At 41.3% G+C, this 18,577-nt stretch overlaps 1 protein-coding gene across 4 annotated transcripts in view; it reads left to right on the plus strand.

Moving 5' to 3' along the window:
- The window catches only part of ABCC4 (ATP binding cassette subfamily C member 4 (PEL blood group)), a 392,497-nt gene that overhangs the window by 333,054 nt on the left and 40,866 nt on the right, over positions 1 to 18,577 (plus strand). For 2 of the 4 annotated variants that reach the window (XM_088458987.1, XM_088458999.1), the window contains 2 exons: positions 7,841 to 7,930; positions 9,822 to 9,994. The exons of 1 other annotated variant lie outside the window; for it this stretch is intronic. In XM_088458987.1, coding sequence (XP_088315113.1) covers positions 7,841 to 7,930; positions 9,822 to 9,994 — 263 coding nt within the window. The remainder of the gene's footprint in view (positions 1 to 7,840; positions 7,931 to 9,821; positions 9,995 to 18,577) is intronic. One more of the 4 variants, XM_088458994.1, reaches the window with a different exon arrangement.

Below are 18,577 nucleotides of genomic sequence, written 5' to 3' on the forward strand. Positions count from 1 at the left end.
CACCTAAGACCAGCAGCACACACTGCTTATTTAATATGCATTTATTATAATAATTTCTGTAGTGCATAATGCATAGCCTTAATTTAATCAGTGATAACTATTCTATTTTGCTTGCATGTTAACTTGTTTTAGGTGCAATTTGTCCATTGTAAAACAAAATTACATACACACAATAATGCCACATGCAATAATAATAATAATAATAATTATTATTATTATTATCTAATTTTTATAGCACTATTCTCCCAATGGGACTCAAAATGCTTTACATTTGCAGATTTAAAATACTTGACACAAATAAACATATAAAGGATATAAAATATTAACTCACTACAGAAAAGAGGTAAGCGCATAGTTGCCTACCCTCCCGCATCCTGCGTAGGACTCCTGGATCACTGTGGAGTCTCCCGCTACCCCGCATTGTAAATAAAAAAAACCCTGGCATGAGTCCGGATTTCATGGGGGCAGGGCCTGGACGAGAGGACCTCAAGCCCTGACGCCAGCCCCAAAACTGAGCCCACTGCTTCCTCCACCCACCCCTGTCACGGACCACCTGACGAGGAAGCAGTTGACACAGGAGCCGGCAAGGACCCCCCATTCTTGATCAGAGCTGCAACAGTGAGTACTGCTGATCTCCTACAGCTCGAGGCACTCTTCCCCTGGTATCAGATCGACATACCCCCTACCTGGGGTGGCATTGCACTCCTGGTAGCCTTGCTGGCTGCCCTGGGCCCTGCAGTAGTGGAACGGTTGAGCTTATTTCCCCTTCATTCTAAGGAGCTGGAAGTGTGAGGGTGGAAGTGCGATTCAATGCACATAAAGTCCACCTTGAGAAGAAACTTGTTTGGTCGCTACACTTCATGCTCTGTGGCTCGTTACGCTCGTTACATGATTATATTCCCACTCTATAACAACGGGGATGGTAGGGACATCGTAGCTGATGACGTCAGGGTCCTCCCCGCAAAGGGCATCTAGACACTACTGTAGCGGAACCGGACAGTGCCCTCCCTCTGCTCTATGCAGGCAGACCAGGACTGCTTCCTTCACCCACCCCCAGACTGTTCTCCTGGGCTGCTTCAGCCTCATCACCTGACCCGTTCCTGGCTGCAGAGCACTGCGCTGCTGATCCCTACCACTGAGTGATCCTGTGTAATGTGCTGCTGATCCCTGCCACTGAGCGATCCTGTGTAATGTGCTGCTGATCCCTGCCAAGGCGACAAGAGTATCACTCAGCTCAGTACGCAGAGCCTCTGCAATCTGCATGTGTCTTCAAAATGGTGAGCTAAACCAAGGGTGAGGGAGCTGTACCTAAGTAGTCTTATACAGTGGACAAACACAATTCACAACATACGGATCCTACAGCTTACCAGTAGGGTTACCACTGCATACATGTTCAGGAGCCATTCAGCTGAATATAATCTGACCTGCTGATTTTCCAATATCAAATATTAATGGGAATTTGTGGTTTTCATGGGTCCATACAATCAACTTTTACACTTATCTTTGTGAAATGCTATTAATGTATTTTATATTAAAATATTTAGATTGTCTTTTATTTTACATGTTGTGGTCCTTTAAACATACCAACTACTGTAGGCTCAAAGAAGCAGATAAATGTTATACAGTAAGTCTTGAATAGCCAGCATTTTTTGTATTTGTGTAATTCTATATTTATTGCATGTAAATGAAACGAGCTGAGACACTTACCCTATGATGCTTAGCAATTTAATATTTTGTGTATGCATGTATATATGTCTGTCCGGGAATCTGAAAATAAAAGGGTGGTAACCCTAGCCATGACCCATAATCGGTAATGAATCTGTAGGACATCATGGAGGTGACGCAGATGCACAGTGCACACTGAGCAGTGCACGAAGGCTGAGGGAGAAGGAGGGGACTCAGGGGAGGTACAACCAGTACAGATAGTGTGTAGCCAGTACTTTGCTTAGTACTTTAGTTGTCACCTGCCACTGGACACAGGACACACGTCTGAGTGGCAATAGATATGCCAATAAGTGGAGATAGACACGCCCTTTGGGCAGCGCATGACACACTCGTGCTGGCACATTCTCCTACTATTCTACTACAAGCTATAATCTCCTTGAAATTACTTTTCAAAAGTAAGTAAGTATGGGTAAGCATTTATTGCTTTATTCAAAGTCAGACCAAGTTTGCATCTTTTCGTCTCAAGTTGCATTTTTTCTATTGCGCATGCGCAAATTTTACATTCTACTTATTTTTTTCAGTGCAAACATGGCTTGCGATTGTGTACATCTAGACCAGTGATTTTCAACCTTTTTTAACTCGCGGCACACTACACAAGATTTTAAAATTGCCAAGGCACACTATCCGGCGATGCGGTGTGCGCGGACTATGAAAAAACACACTACATTAGTTCCCACAGGAACAAAACACACTACATTGGCCCCCACAAGAATAAAAAACACACTACATTGGCCCCCACAATAATAAAACAATCCCATTGGCTGGCCTAACAGAAAAAAAAAACCACATTGCTCCCCACAAAAAAACAACCATACCACATTGCGCCCCACAGAATTGCTCCCCACAGAAAAAGAAACCTATGGCTGGCCCCACAGAAACAAAAAACAAAACACATTGTTCCCCACTAAATAGGCAAATATATGGCTGGATAACATATGGCTGGTTCTCACTAAAAAAAATGACATGACTGGTTCCCACGGAAAAATAAACTATGGCTGGTACCCACGAAGAAGAAAAAAATGTCTGGTCTCCACAAAACCCACATTTCTTCCCCCCTTGTCACTGACACTGCAGCAGGATCGCGTGCGGGCGGGCTTCCAGGCAGGCTGCAGAGCCTGCCTGGACAGAGCGCAGGTTGGCTGATTGGCGCAGGGCGTTGGCTGGCAGAGTGGGCTGGAGGGCAGTGGTCAACGCGGCATGCGTGACCTGTGATGTCACGCCGCTGCATCTTTGCAGGTCACTACCCGGTCGCGCCTGAGTCTCCCAGAGGAGCTCAGCGGCCCGGGATGCTGAAGTACAGTAAAATGTGCCCGGTGGCTCTGACAGCCCCGTCGCACACTTCACAACCGGCCACGGCACACTAGTGTGCCGCGGCACACCGGTTGAAAACCGCTGATCTAGACGGTCGAGACCGGGACTAGAATGGGCGAGCATTCGGGGGCAGTGGGTGTGCAGTTGTAGGCAGTGGGCTTGCAGCTGCAGCCCAAGTATAGTAAAGACGTGGTGTGAGCATGTAGTTGTGAAATGTGAATACAATGGTCCCAAAAAAGTCTCAAGTGCAGCATTGGTAGTGATGAGATTGACTGCACACTGTGAAAACGTACCTATTCCTGCTGAACACCTAAAACACTATTTTATAAGTAATTTTGCACTGCAAAGCACACTCTTTTTACACTAATAAAAATGCTTCATACTCAGTTGAGGAAAGGAAAGCCTGTACATACAGTACATCAAAAAGTGTAGTCATTAAATAAAAAAATCATTTTTGCGTATGCTACTCAAATTTTACATGTTCCAATCCATGTGGGTACTCATTATCTGCTCTATCCGGCCATTAACTGTACTGTGTTTCCATTGTGTGCTGTGGTCTTTAACAGTTTCTGAACTCACAGTGAAATCATGCCTTCAGTTTGTAACCAACAATTGACTCTGAATAGGTAGCAAAAATGCTAATTTTTTTATTGATGTATTTTGCAATTCCGTATGCGTCTGATTCTGAAAAAGTTTTTGTGTCTTTTTTTTTTTTTTTTAAGTTGAGCTGTTTAAGCTAAGCAGTATTATAGGCAAAAAAATAATTACATTTATGATTGTGGTAGTTTTAAAGTGTTGGGAAGTGAAACTTTTGCTGTGTCATTTTGAGCCACCTCAGATTTTTCCACCCAACTAGGTACAGTTCTAGTTTAGAGAGAGTGCGTATAATGTGCACCTTCCTGTACATCTTCTGTAAGTGTACTGGTGCAACAACAGGTGTTTCTTACTGTGCATTCCTAAATTAGGACCAATAGGCAGCATGTTGGCACACAGGTTGTTCCATTCTAATTTGGACCCTATATATGTGTTAAGTTTTGATGTTCTCCCTGTGTGTATGTTGGTTTTTCTCCAACAGTCCACAAAAATACTGGTAAGTAAATTGGCCTCTGACAACAAAAATGTATCCTGTGTATGTGTACAGTATTATAGGGAGTTTAGACTGCAAGTTCTAGTGGGGCAGAGTCTTATATGAGTGATTTACATATTATCTGTACAGCGCTGCTTAATATAATAGACACTATATAAATGCACAATAATAAAATTGTAATTTCATCAGTTACGACTCAAATATTATTTCACATGAATGAACATTGGGCAAAAAGGCACTGACGATAGCTTTATTTTGAATCAGTGGTTCAATCTCATTCAAGTTTACTAAACAAATAAAACTGTATCTTAAGTTATAAATCTTTATCATTTTTTGTACCATTGTTATAATTCACATCTGTTTAATTGAATGACTTTCTGCTATGGTTCTGCATTGAGCAGAGTTTAGGAATGCCTGTCCATATCATATTAGGAATATTGGGCCTGATTCAGACCCACTCGCGAGCGGCTGTACGCTCGCAAGTGGGTCGATGGTCTGCACTGAGCATGCGCACGACGGAGGGAGCTCCGTCGTGCGCATGCGCCAGACACGACGAGCGAAGGACTTTCCTTCGCTCGTTGTGTCCGATCAAAGGGGGCGTGCTGTCAATGTTGATTGACAGCACGCCCCCTTTGGTGGGCGTGCCGGGGGCGTGCCTCCCTGACGGGGGCGTTCCCACGGGAACGCCTCCCGTCAGAAGCCGGCCCACTGACATCACTAGTGATGTCAGTGGGAGTGATTTTGGCTCTGATAGAGCCAAAATCACTCCGGAGCTTGCGGTTGAAAACCTCAACCGCAGGCTCCGGCTCGCAATTTCGATGGTCGCGATGGTCACGACCATCGCGGCCATCAAAATGCACGCTCGTATAGCCTGTGGGTGGTGACCCACAGCTATACGAGCGTCCAGGAGGACGCTCCATGAAAAAGGAGCCCGGCCCTCATGCAGAGCGTGCGCTCTGCTCAGAGCGTACGGCTCTGAATGAGGGCCATTGTCACATAAAGTTCCAAAATAAAGTCACTCTTCTTTGTGAATCTATTAGAAAGCAGCAGCTACACTATAATATCACAATATGAGGATAAATGAATAATTATCATGGTAATACAAAAGTGTTGAAGGTTCTATTACTGACTTGAGTTGCAGTTACACTATTCATTTTCAAATTATGATTAGATTAAAGGACTATTTTACACAGTTATAATAATATGTTTGCTCTTGTGCTCAGTCATAAAAATACCCAGCTTTGGTTAAACAATTATGTATGTACCACGGCACCTGAAATAACTCTGCCTTTAAGATAATAAACAAGTCTGCATGAAAAGCCGCATACACAGTACACGATGTGTGCATGTGGTGATATCGTCATCGGCGGGAGTGCCGGCATCGGCAAGTGTATACATACTTGCCGATTCCGACCAGCGACAGACGATGGCGGGGGGAGGGGCGGGTACTGTGGCATCGGTCACGATAATCCCAGACTGGGCTGCATTTACAGCCATCTGGGGTTATCGTAAATGACCAGTGGGAGTGTGCATTGCTGGTCGTTTTTAGCATACACACTGGCCGATATTTTGAACGATTGAACAAAAACGATATCGTTATCACTCAATTGCTGAAAATATCGGCTAGTGTGTACGTGGCTTAAGCCTTCCCCAATGCTTTGGGTAAATAAACATGCAATATATTGAAAACAATATATTTAGTAAAAGTTGCAGAAATGCAGATTCAAACCATTCAGTTACAGTTGTACTCAAAAGGAAACGGAGGAATCCGGGCACAAAATAACAGGATAACCTGCTCAAATTGTACCCAATCTTGCCCAATACAAGGAAATATATAATCAGTAAAAACACATGGGGGTAAAATTCAAAAGCACTTTCAATAAAACAATACACCTTATAATTATGATAATTTTCTTGAAATTTCTGTAATAATTCTTTCTTTGATGTTCTTTTCATCAATAAATTTTACATAAAAAGAGAAGAAAAACCAACAATGTGCAGTATTGTTCTTTCTATATATCTTGTTGTACAAGAGAAACAAATGGAACTGTATACATATATATATAAAGAAGATCGTTGTATTTGGCTAACATACCATACTCACTTAAAGAGTATATATTAACGGGTGTATAAAGGTATCTTTATAGTGGTTCCCACAATCCCACGTATTAGTAGAATCTTATACACCCAGTGTTAAACAGTATAAGAGGAACGTACCCTACTCACTTATATAGGAGAGGGTTATAAGCACATCAAGGTATTTTTTAACAGTGAAATAATTTTTGCAGGACGTACTCAAACTCATGTGTTAATCACACTGGTTACTCCTATAAAGGTTTCTTTCTTGACCAATAAAGGATAAGAATTCTTCCAATTGTCGTATACATTTATTCCAGATAATCACAAAAATTTAAATGAACCACAAGAAAATATAAATAAAATGCTGATAAAAAATGCGAGTGTCCAATTAATAACCACAAATTTGAGGTACAGATCATAAAAATATCCAATTCACAATAGTCCGGAATAATGTAAAGTAGATAGTGTACCTTTGCTAATGATGTGGTTCTCCCAAGAAAAAAAGTCCTTTTCAGGTGCTAATCCTTCTAACAATCGAAACGCGTAGGTTAGGAGGATCAGCACCTGAAAAGGACTTTTTTTTCCGGGGAGAACTACATCATTGCAAAAGGTACACTATCTACTTTACATTATTCCAGACTATTGTGAATTGGATATTTTTATCTTATCCTTTATTGGTCAAGATAGAAACCTTTATAGGAGTAACCAGTGTGATGAACAGTTTGGGTACGTCCTGCAAAAATATTTCACTGTTAAAAGATACCTTGATGTGCTTATAACCCTCTCCTTTATAAGTGAGTAGGGTACGTTCCTCTTATACTGTTTAACACTGGGTGTATAAGATTCTACTATGTGGGATTGTGGGAACCACTATAAAGATACCTTTATACACCGGTTAATGTATACTCCTTTAGTGAGTATGGTAGGTTCGCCAAATACAAGGATCTTCTTTATATATATACATATTGTGTATGTACATTGGTTTCTCTTGTACAACAAGATATATAGAAAGAACAATACTGCACATTGTTGGTTTTTCTTCTCTTTTTATGTCAAATTAATCGAGGAAAAGATCCTCAAAGAAAGAAGTATTACAGAAATTTCAAGAAAATTATCATAAGTATAAGGTGTATTGTATTATTGGAAAGTGCTTTTGAATTTTACCCAATGTGTCTTCACATTCAGTTAGAGTTGTCCAGCAGTGGAAAGTCCAGTATTAACATGATATTCCTGCTTATACCCCTAAATACATGTAAGGGTATGTGCTACAAATCTAGCAAGTCTGTTGAGTAAAAGCCTTGTGAAATGAAATCACCAACGAATAACTAATATAATGAAAACAGACGCGCCAAACCTGAGATAACTGACCTCTCACTAACACAGCTGCACCATATATTATATCACATCAGGCAATTATGTACTACTTTTATGCTACAAGATTATACTTGCAAATACACATGAATAGAATATGGACAATATTACCGTGACAATAGAAAACCATCAGACCCAAACAAAAAAAGAATATATTTTTTTCTGTACAATAGAAAGATCAAACTACTTAATTCTTTTGTATATTACATTCTTTATTTATATAATTTCTTTCTTTCACAAATTTCATTTTATATTTTTAAATAACAGGAGCCAGTGTTATTCACTGGAACAATGAGGAAAAACCTTGATCCTTTTGATGAGCATACTGACGAGGAGCTGTGGGATGTTTTAGAAGAGGTACTAACAACATAAAAGATGTATTTGTTATTAGTTACAATGACTCTCTTCATAACATTTATTATTATCCCTTTGCGTATGTACCTGTGTAGCTTCTGCTGTTTCATTACATATGTCACTTTCATTAAAGCCTTAATAAGTTGATAACCCATACAGAAAGGAATCAGTAAATGGTTAGGAAGAAGTTAAGAATTCTTGACATTCCCTAAATAGGGCCTACAGTCAAAATGTCTAAACACGAATGTTTATTTCTTAGCGCAAATAGCGCCTTTAATATTTCAAGCGATTTTCTTATGCGTTGGAATACCAGCACAGTTCTTCTAGAAAACAATGCCGTACTGTATATCTTTTTTGTTTCCACCAGGCATCATTTAATCTAATTTGAAAGTTAAGTAGATAGCTACATAACCACTTAACAGGAAGTGTCGACAGTTCACATACCTTTTTATTTGACAGTGGTACTAATTGAGAGCAGCAGACCTATTGTTCTGTCTGGGAGAAGAAGGAGAGAGAAAAACAATTTTCACGAATAAAGGAATGGAAGGAAAAACATGGGGAGTTTTTTTAAATTTACATTCAATTCCTTTTTTTAAGTCCATGCAATCTCAGCAAAATGGCTTATTTAAAGAGGCCATGTCACCCCTGAGACGAAACCTTTTTTCTTATAGTGCATTCTAGTATTCCAGTTTAATAAGATCATTTACAGAGTTAAAGTGATGAATCTGTGGGCCCTTGAATTTTTCTGATGCGTAAAAGAACATTTAAATCATCAACCTCTCTGCAGCAGTAAGATTTCATTCCCACTGGTGTCTTAGTTGTGCATACACTACTAATATTTAATAGAGATGTGCAGGCTTGGGTTAGTTCAGATTTTCCCGCCAAATTCAGATTTTTCCCACAAAAACTCGGGTCTCAGAAAGAGGCAAAACGCCATCTTTCATGGACAAAATTTTTAACACTATTTACAAGACAAGTAACCAAGAATGAAAAAGGTAACAGTTTTTTTTTTTCAATGCCCACATACCCACCAGTGTTATTTTTCACCTATAGGAGTGTTGCAGCTGTTTTGCAGCTTTCCAAACTCTTCTTTTTTCCATTCATTTTCATTTACCAGATGATAAGGTATTGGAGCAGTCTGGATACCACAAATGAACCCCTGAATGTGAGCTTGCCATTTGCACACTTTCCACTCTTTGAAGCTCATTTAAAAATATTTTGTCTTGCAACAAAAATCTTTTGCATGAGGGTGTAATACAAGATGTAGTGCTGAGGAGCTCTTCATATAGAAACAGGTGCGTCATTTCACAAAATGGCCAATGCGCTGCAGCTTTTAAGCAACAGTTTATAATGATACAGCTAGACTTTTATCTCATGCACTTATTGCAAATTTACACAGTGAATTATTGGTGTGATCAGCATCTTTAAGTAGATTGGGACTACTCAAATCACCCTCAGGGTCCACAGTGCAATTCTTAGTCTGACCGCTGGAATCCTGAGTGCCAGCATCTCGTACCCAACCCTATATAATAACAGTTTCAGCCTCTAAGAGCAGACAAGGAGTGACAGGTAGCATGGCTGGCTTGTTGTGCGGAAATGCCCTTTCCATAGTGTCAAAGAAAGTCAGAAAACTACAGACTTTTATTTTTGAGCTGCATGAAGATACATACCTAAAGATGGGGTCATCAGCTGGGTGTGGTGGACTGGGGAGGAGGTTACTAACAGAACTGCAGTGGAGTTTCAGGTTAGCCCTAAACCATGTAGTTTATTTACATGGTTCATATCTGAATAATTACAGTTTAGGATTTAGAGACTGTAAAATACTATTTATTTTTCATTTTAATACATTTGCCACATTGAGAATCCTAATTTAAAAATATATGTTGTGTCACAGGTGCAGCTGAAGGAAGCCATTGAAGAATTACCTAGTAAAATCGAGACTCAGTTGGCTGAATCTGGATCCAATTTTAGTGTTGGCCAGAGACAACTCGTCTGCCTTGCTCGGGCAATTTTAAGAAAAAATCGAATATTGATTATTGATGAAGCAACAGCAAATGTAGACCCAAGGTACATGAGATATATTCCAGTACGTTATATGCTTAACTTGTAATGCTATGTGTTTATGTAAGAGGAAGGCATTCCAATGCATTCATGCTTAATGAAAATCCTGGAAACATGTCCTCAAACTCCCTTCTACAACAGATGTAATGAAAAGTGTGAAAGCTTTAATAAATATGACATCTGTACACAGTTACGAACAGTGCTAATTAGTAATACTTAAAGTCATTTGCAGAGTGGGGTTGGTAAATTTTGTTGACATTCATAATATAGGCATGAGAATGACTGCATGGTCGTTATGTCGACATAGAACATGTCCATAATGTCAACAATCAGTGACTTCCGGTGTATATAGATTGAATAAAGAAACAACAATCTAGTATACATGTCACATACGTACGCAAGGATGAGACTACTTTCTCTCCTTAGCACTGGAAGGAGGCGGTTATACTGAGGGGTTTATGCAGATTTAGGATCACCTAAAAAAGGAGCAGTTTGTACCTTTGCACAACCCTGTTACACTGCAAGTGGGGCAGATTTAAAATGAGCATACATACTTAGAGTTGGGAAGGGGTTTAGCTTAATTTAAATTATCAGTATAAAAAAAAAAGCTGCCTAGTATTTGTATTCTACATGCAAAGCAGACAATATTTTCCCTAAATGCAAAAAAAAGTAGTTAACATTGGCACACTTGCATTGCACCATGGTTTGTGGCAATTGCACCTTTTTGCATATGCTCCCAACTCTGTATAAGCCCATGAATGTGGAAGTGACCATTGGTGATGACCCAAGTTAACCTCTTAATCAAAGCTATTCACTCCCCTATTGCTGGTGAGTATAACCACAACTAGAGCAAAGAGTCGCAGCATATTAACATTCACTATTTTTTTTGCACGGATGCTCTCCTTATTGGTCTCTACACTTATCCACTTTTTCTGACTTTTCCATTGGGGCAGTGCACTAGATTGATGTTTCTTTAGTTCCTCTATATACACCAGAGGTTGATAATTGTGTCCTGAATAGATCAGACTACTAAGGGAGACGAGGATAAGACTACCTACAGTATCACAGGACACGCTCCCAGATTCAATAGGTTTACTTTGTGATTGCACACATTATTTATCATTTCTACTATTGTATTGTATGTACCAATTCATTAAAATGAAAATATTTCGACAACTTCACTTTTTACTTTTTTACAGGGTTGTATTATCCTACATGTATTATTTTATGTTTTATATTTGCCTTCTCTCACTGAAGACAAATAGCAATTTACTGTTTTAACGTATTTCTCAGTTTTCTGTATCAAAAATACATATGGCGGGATGTAATAGAGTTCGAGTTTTTCGATTTTGCGAGTTTCCCGGAAAACTTGCACATTTTGTAATCTCGAGCGCGATCCTGCAAACTCACATTTTTCCAAATACACATTTTCAAACTCACATCCATATGTTTCCCCAGGTTGTACATACAACTCGTGCAATGTAATAGGGTACAAGTTCGAAACTCGCACATAAAACATTACCATAATCTCGCCAAAAAATAGACCAAAGTGACAATGGAGAGTTTTATGTTAAAAATGTAAATCTTTTTTCAAAAAGGTTACAAAGGAATCTTTCAATCCATAAACATATATAAATATGCATTTAAGTGTCAAATCACCTTTTTAAGGATGTAAATACTCATAAATTCTTAATTCTTTTAAAAGTGTCTAAATCGAACCCATATTCAATTTGGAGCCAAAATTCAGGACTTTTTTTCAACTCCTATTGTGTGCTGAAAAATTATCCCTGCTTTTTAGCATAGACTTTTCTCCCCGGTGAAAAGTCTTGGGGATAAGTTTTCGCCCTGGCGAAAAGTTACAATCAGTGTTTTTTTTTCCCTGAAACCTATTTCTTGCGGCTACATAAATACAAACATCTGTTCCATTTAAATATAGTTCAAAATAAACGATACAATCTAAGTTTAGTTTATAAAGAAAGACAGACACAAACTTAATTCAACTTACTTTACTATACTAGTAAGGTATCAGGAAAAAAACCCACAAATTTTAAAAACAACAAAAATTACTGTGAGGCAGATGAGCCTCTACCACTCCCTGACCCTGAAGTTGCACCCCCCTGTGTACGGGCACTTCGCCTTGGTGGGCTCATTGGTGAGACTGTTTGGGGACTGGTGCCACCAGCTACTTTTGTAATGCCACAGAGGCTTGTGTTTGCTCCCGTATGGCAGCATTTTGGTCTCTGGTGGCCTGTGTTTGCTCCCGTATGGCAGCATTGGCGGCCTGTGTTTGCTCCCGTATGGCAGCATTTTGGTCTCTGGTGGCCTGTGTTTGCTCCCGTATGGCAGCATTGGCGGCCTGTGTTTGCTCCCGTATGGCAGCATTTTGGTCTCTGGTGGCCTGTGTTTGCTCCCGTATGGCAGCATTGGCGGCCTGTGTTTGCTCCCGTATGGCAGCATTTTGGTCTCTGGTGGCCTGTGTTTGCTCCCGTATGGCAGCATTGGCGGCCTGTGTTTGCTCCCGTATGGCAGCATTTTGGTCTCTGGTGGCCTGTGTTTGCTCCCGTATGGCAGCATTGGCGGCCTGTGTTTGCTCCCGTATGGCAGCATTTTGGTCTCTGGCGGCCTGTGTTTGCTCCCGTATGGCAGCATTTTGGTCTCTGGCGGCCTGTGTTTGCTCCCGTATGGCAGCATTTTGGTCTCTGGCGGCCTGTGTTTGTTCCCGTATGGCAGCATTGGCGGCCTGTGTTTGCTCCCGTATGGCAGCATTTTGGTCTCTGGCGGCCTGTGCTAGCTTCACCAGATGCCTACTGAAGTCACTAGCCATACGGGTGCGGGTCCCCTGGGCTACTGCGGAGGTCCTATTTAGCTTCCTGAGCTGGTGTGTGATGCTGTCCATTTGTATTTTTTGCATCTCCATGTACTGCATCTGGTGTTGACGGAAGCTGTGCAGGGACTGAGCCAGCTCATCTGCACTGGGGGTGGGTGGCTGTGCTGTTTGCTGTGTTGGTGGCTGTTGGTGCTGTGCAGGTGGATTTTGCCTTGTTGCCTCCACAGGACTAAGAGGAATTGTTGCCTCAGCCTCCTCCTCGGATGTGTAGGCCACCAATCCAAAATGACTTCCTGGGACCATAGAATCTGGTGGTGTGGCTTGCGGTGGAGGCACAGAAACTCCTGATGGTCCTGAAAAATTTAAATAAAATATAGTAGAACTAAAATATTTAAAAGTGTGTTTGGATTCATTTTTGAGTTTGAGTTTCACATATATAAAAAACAAAACAGGTACATTCAGTAGTGACTGCAATAAAGTGACACAACGGGTGTATCTGCATGGTAAATGCTACGTTACAGTGGCATCGCTTATGACACTGTAACGTAGCATTTGGCATGCTGATACACCCGCTGTCTGTCCAAAAATATAGGTATGCCGCATATCATTGGAATCATCAGAAGCTGCTTGTGTATTCTTTTGCCATTGATGTGCAAATAAAACACATGGGGGCATATGTATCAAAAAATGTGAAAAGATCATGTTTCTTTTCGCCAGACATCGTATATCTTTTCGCTTTTTTATCGTCATATTTATCATGTTTTTTTCGCCAAAAATGGAAACGTGATAAACCCCCTGAATTGTGATCATTATCACATTTTTGTTTTCAAATTAGATAATGGGAAAACAACTGCATAAATAATTTTTTTCATGTTCCGATTAAAAAAATAACAACTGCGCATGCTCTGTTTCAGTTTTGGACATGTGCAGTGAACGGTAGGTGGCGTTCTGCATGAGCGACGAGCGGAATTCTAGTGGTTCATCAAAATAAAGGAATCCCTTGTTACTAGATTTCCCTTCCCCTTTAGTTTCTCCTGATTTTCTCTACAAAAACTTCCACTTTTCTTCTATGGGTCATATACTGTGTATGTATGTGTATGTGTGTGTGATATATATATATATTTATATAGATATAGATATATATATATTTATGTTGTGTTTGTGTGTGTGTGTATATATCTCACATAGCTCACCATAGTAAAATAAACTCCATTCTTCTATAAGACAGGTATGTGTAGTACTTGTTAGATTGTTTGAACCTTATTTGTGGACCCATTTATAGCAAATGGTAATTTTAATGATAAAAAAAAGAACTATTTATTTATAAGAGTTATCATTTATATTTTTTTGAAAATTGAAAAAAACAAACAAAAAAAAATAAAATAAAAAATAATATATATATATATATATATATATATATATATATATAAAAATAGATTACAAGTAATACTGATTATTTAAATTTCATAAGTTTAATCTAAATAGTAACAACTAACATAGCTTATTTCAACATCAGTGGTGCTGGAATACAATTATCGCCAGCCAAAGTATATAAAAAAAAAACACGATAATTTTCACTTACAAAAAAACTATAAAATGATAATACATAAGGCTCTCATTGATTTCAATTACAACAAAAATAACGATATAATAAAAAACGAAAACCATACTTTGCCGGAAAAAAAATCGAAAAAACATTGATACATTTCCTCTAAACTTATCTCTAGTGAAAAATAGTATAAAACCATTTTTATCACTTTTTTAACGCAAAAAACCGTTGCTACATACCCCCCATTGTTACAATTAAAATATCTATAATATAAAAAAAACATAAAAATTATAAGGCCTATTTAACATGCATGGAGGCTATGTATGTGTCAGGGTTCAGCCTAGGATCGGCTATTTCTTACCTCCGTGGCTTCCCCTGACTTCCTTGTGGTCAGACGTCTGGTGCAGTGATGGGCGAGATGCTGAGTATTCTGCCTTAGGTGCTTTTTGCGGACTTCCATGGTCGGCTGTGTATGTTGGGGATCGGAGTTCCCATCATGGGCGCCGCCATGACAGTTCTTCTCATGTGACAGTCCTCCTAACTAATGGTAGTATGATCTCAGTCAGCTGACGCTGTGCTCCAATAATCTGCTACCCCTGGGTATAAATCCGCCCCAGAACTCCAGGAAGTTGCCTGACCATCAATTGTCACTCCTAGTGTTCTAGTTGAGTTCTGTTCCAGGTTCCCTTGGATTCCAAGCCTAAGTTCCAGTGTTTTCTAGTGAGTAACAGTGCTATTCCTATTTCATCTCTGCCTGTGTGCCTAAGTTCCAGCATTTCTCAGTGAGAGGCAGTGCTATTACATCTTTGCCTGTGTGCCTAAGTTCCAGCGTTTCTCAGTGAGAGGCAGTGCTATTACATCTCTGCCTGTGTGCCTAAGTTCCAGCGTTTCTCAGTGAGAGGCAGTGCTATTACATCTCTGCCTGTGTGCCTAAGTTCCAGCGTTTCTCAGTGAGAGGCGGTGCTATTACATCTCTGCCTGTGTGCCTAAGTTCCAGCGTTTCTCAGAGAGAGGCAGTGCTATTCCTATTTCATCTCTGCCTGTGTTGGAGTTCCAGTGTCTTCTTTCAGCACCAGTGTGATTAACAACCCTACCTGTGCATGCTGTTTCTGTGATTTCTAGCTACAAGGTTTTCCTGAGTGTCTCACAGCTGCACTTCTGTGATTACAAGCTACAAGTGTTCCCTGTGAGCAGCAGTGCTAATAACATCTCAGCCTGAGAGCTTTGTTCCAGTGACTGTGCTATAACATCGCTGCCTGTGTGCCTAAGCCTCCTGTGTTTTCCAGTGAGCAGCAGTGCGACCTAACATCTCTGCCTGTGTGCCTAAGTCTTCAGTATTTTCTTGTGAACAGCAGTGCGACCTATATCCCTGCCTGCACATTAATACCACATCTCCCTCGAGTACACCCCGCAGTGCAGTAGTGCATCTACACATCAATACCAGTGTCTCCCTCGAGTGCACCCCGCAGTGCAGTAGTGCATCTGCACATCAATACCAGTGTCTCCCTCGAGTGCACCCCGCAGTGCAGTAGTGCATCTGCACATCAATACCAGTGTCTCCCTCGAGTGCACCCCGCAGTGCAGTAGTGCATCTGCACATTAATACCAGTGTCTCCCTCGAGTGCACCCCGCAGTGCAGTAGTGCATCTGCACATCAATACCAGTGTCTCCCTCGAGTGCACCCCGCAGTGCAGTAGTGCATCTGCACATCAATACCAGTGTCTCCCTCGAGTGCACCCCGCAGTGCAGTAGTGCATCTGCACATCAATACCAGTGTCTCCCTCGAGTGCACCCCGCAGTCCAGTAGTGCATCTGCACATCAATACCAGTGTCTCCCTCGAGTGCACCCCGCAGTGCAGTAGTGCATCTGCACATCAATACCAGTGTCTCCCTCGAGTGCACCCCGCAGTGCAGTAGTGCATCTGCACATCAATACCAGTGTCTCCCTCGAGTGCACCCCGCAGTGCAGTAGTGCATCTGCACATCAATACCAGTGTCTCCCTCGAGTGCACCCCGCAGTGCAAAAGTGCGTCTGCACATTAATACCAGTGTCTCCCTCGAGTGCACCCCGCAGTGCAGTAGTGCGTCCTTGCTTTTCTGGATGCCATGCTGCAGCACAATGACAATACAATTGTAGGCTTTTTATACTCTCTCTCACCACTCCTTTACAAAACCTCTCAATACCATTCAAAGGACAAAATGGAGGATAGGGGTTTATGTAGGGTGTGGTGAGGTAGGCATCAGGAGACTTTGGAGGGCCAATGAGTGACTTTGTTTAAACTCGACAGAACACTAAATGAAACTCGCATTCCCGTTGGTCCAAAAAAACGCATACTTCCGGATCTGTATTCTTGCGAGAACACGCACGTGAAATCGCAATTTGGAGAAAAAATTGCACCCCATTACATCGTAATATGGGAAACACGATCAAAACAAATGTGCGAGAATGTGCGAGTTTAGAAATGACTAAAAACTCAAACTCTATTACATCCCGACCAAAGTGTCTGATTCAATTTTCTGCAACATCCGGCTGCCCACATTTCTGTTGACTACAGTAGAAAATCTTGGCTGATTTTCCTGTTTACCACTCTGGGGTGTGAAGGAAAGTTAGCGAAGATGGATGGATATGTAAGGCATTACTTGCCTATCGCCTGAAATTGAATATCACCTAAAGTGTATGTTGTCTTTTTTTTCACCAAGGACAAGTGTGTAGACTGGTCACACTTGAGATTTCTGTTAGTTTATATATATATATACAACATTTTACCAAATGATGTGAACCCCAAAATCAAGTCATAGGGAAGCCAAAGTCAGAACCAGGATATCACTAGAAATAGCACCAAGGAAGCAGACAAGAAGAATCGTCAGGTAGACTGGATCATAACGCTGGAAGTCAAACACCAGAGGTAGAGGATGAGCCTAATTCTCTGGTGCTTGAACAGTGCCCAGAGTCTCCCTTTTATACAGAGGAGATTCAAACTTAGCACCAAACGTGCTGTCACATTTGGCGTGCCTATCAGTTTAAAAGTTGGAAAGTGTGGTACGTGTGTTCCTATGGAAACTTCTGCAGCTGCCCCTGGGGTACCCGGAGCTGCCCTCACAGAGGCAGGGAGAGGGTGTGCGCATTGCAGCTTCACAGCACCTGAGACTGCCAGGAGTGAGAAACAGATCACTGAGACAGGTGCCGGTCTCCTGTAATTTGGCTCTCATCAGGCCACAGTCAGTGGGGGGGGGGGTGGGTATTCTTTACCTAGGCCTGTTGCAGAGGCTGGCGCGGGCCCTGGTCCTGCAGCCCCAGCCCCCATAATGTATGCGGTACTTTGGGCAGTGAGAAAGAGGACTGATAAACGCCCCCCAGCACATCACGCAGGGAAAGGACTGACTGCTCCTGCAGCAGTCTCTCTCCCTCACACATGCTGCTCTGTGCTGGGCTAGGAAGAGAATCTACAGCAGCAGTCAGAGCTCTCTATGTGTGGGGGAACAATCTCACTGGCACACCCACCCTGATCTGCAAATTTTGTAAGGAGGGGTTCTGGGCACATCTCCTCTAATTTGGCCATGTCTCCTCCCAGTAGCGGGGACTGGCAGAGTTGTTGGCAGTTCTGCCATCACCACAGGTCCCAGTAAGATGGGACTGGGCTCCGCCACTCTGTGACATTACCCCCTCCTCTAGGAGTGAACACCAAACAGCCCACAAAAGGTTTATGGGAATATTCTTTATGAAACTTGTGAAAAACCAAGGGGCATGAACATCCGAAGACTTCACCCTAAATCTCTTCTCAGGGCCAAAACCCTTAAAGTCCGACCAAATAATGAACAGATCCTCAAAAGACTCTGAATTCTAGGATATGGTGGTCAAGTGAGATAATAAAAGGAGAGCACTTGGAGGAGGAAAGTGAATTTAGAATTACTGGCTTTAGAAGAGAGATTTGGAGACAGGGATTTTGAGTGTTGGTGAAAGTTTAATTCTGAACGCAACTGGATTTCAACTTGTAAAATCTGGAATGGTCCAAAATGAATCTAGGAGCAAGTTTCATTGCAGGCACCTTCAATCGTATGTGATTAGTTGAAAGCCACCTTGTCTCCCAGCTTCTATAAAGGAACTTTCCTTCTTCTGTCAGAGAAGAACTTGTAACGAGGCGAGACCTTCTATAAGTTTCTCTACCTTATTCCAGATTTTAACAAAATGTCTCACAGTTTAACGAACTTCTGG

This window comes from Taudactylus pleione, unplaced genomic scaffold (assembly GCF_031769625.1).
Source record: "Taudactylus pleione unplaced genomic scaffold, aTauple2 ptg000041l, whole genome shotgun sequence".
Taxonomy (NCBI): Eukaryota; Metazoa; Chordata; class Amphibia; order Anura; family Myobatrachidae; genus Taudactylus; species Taudactylus pleione.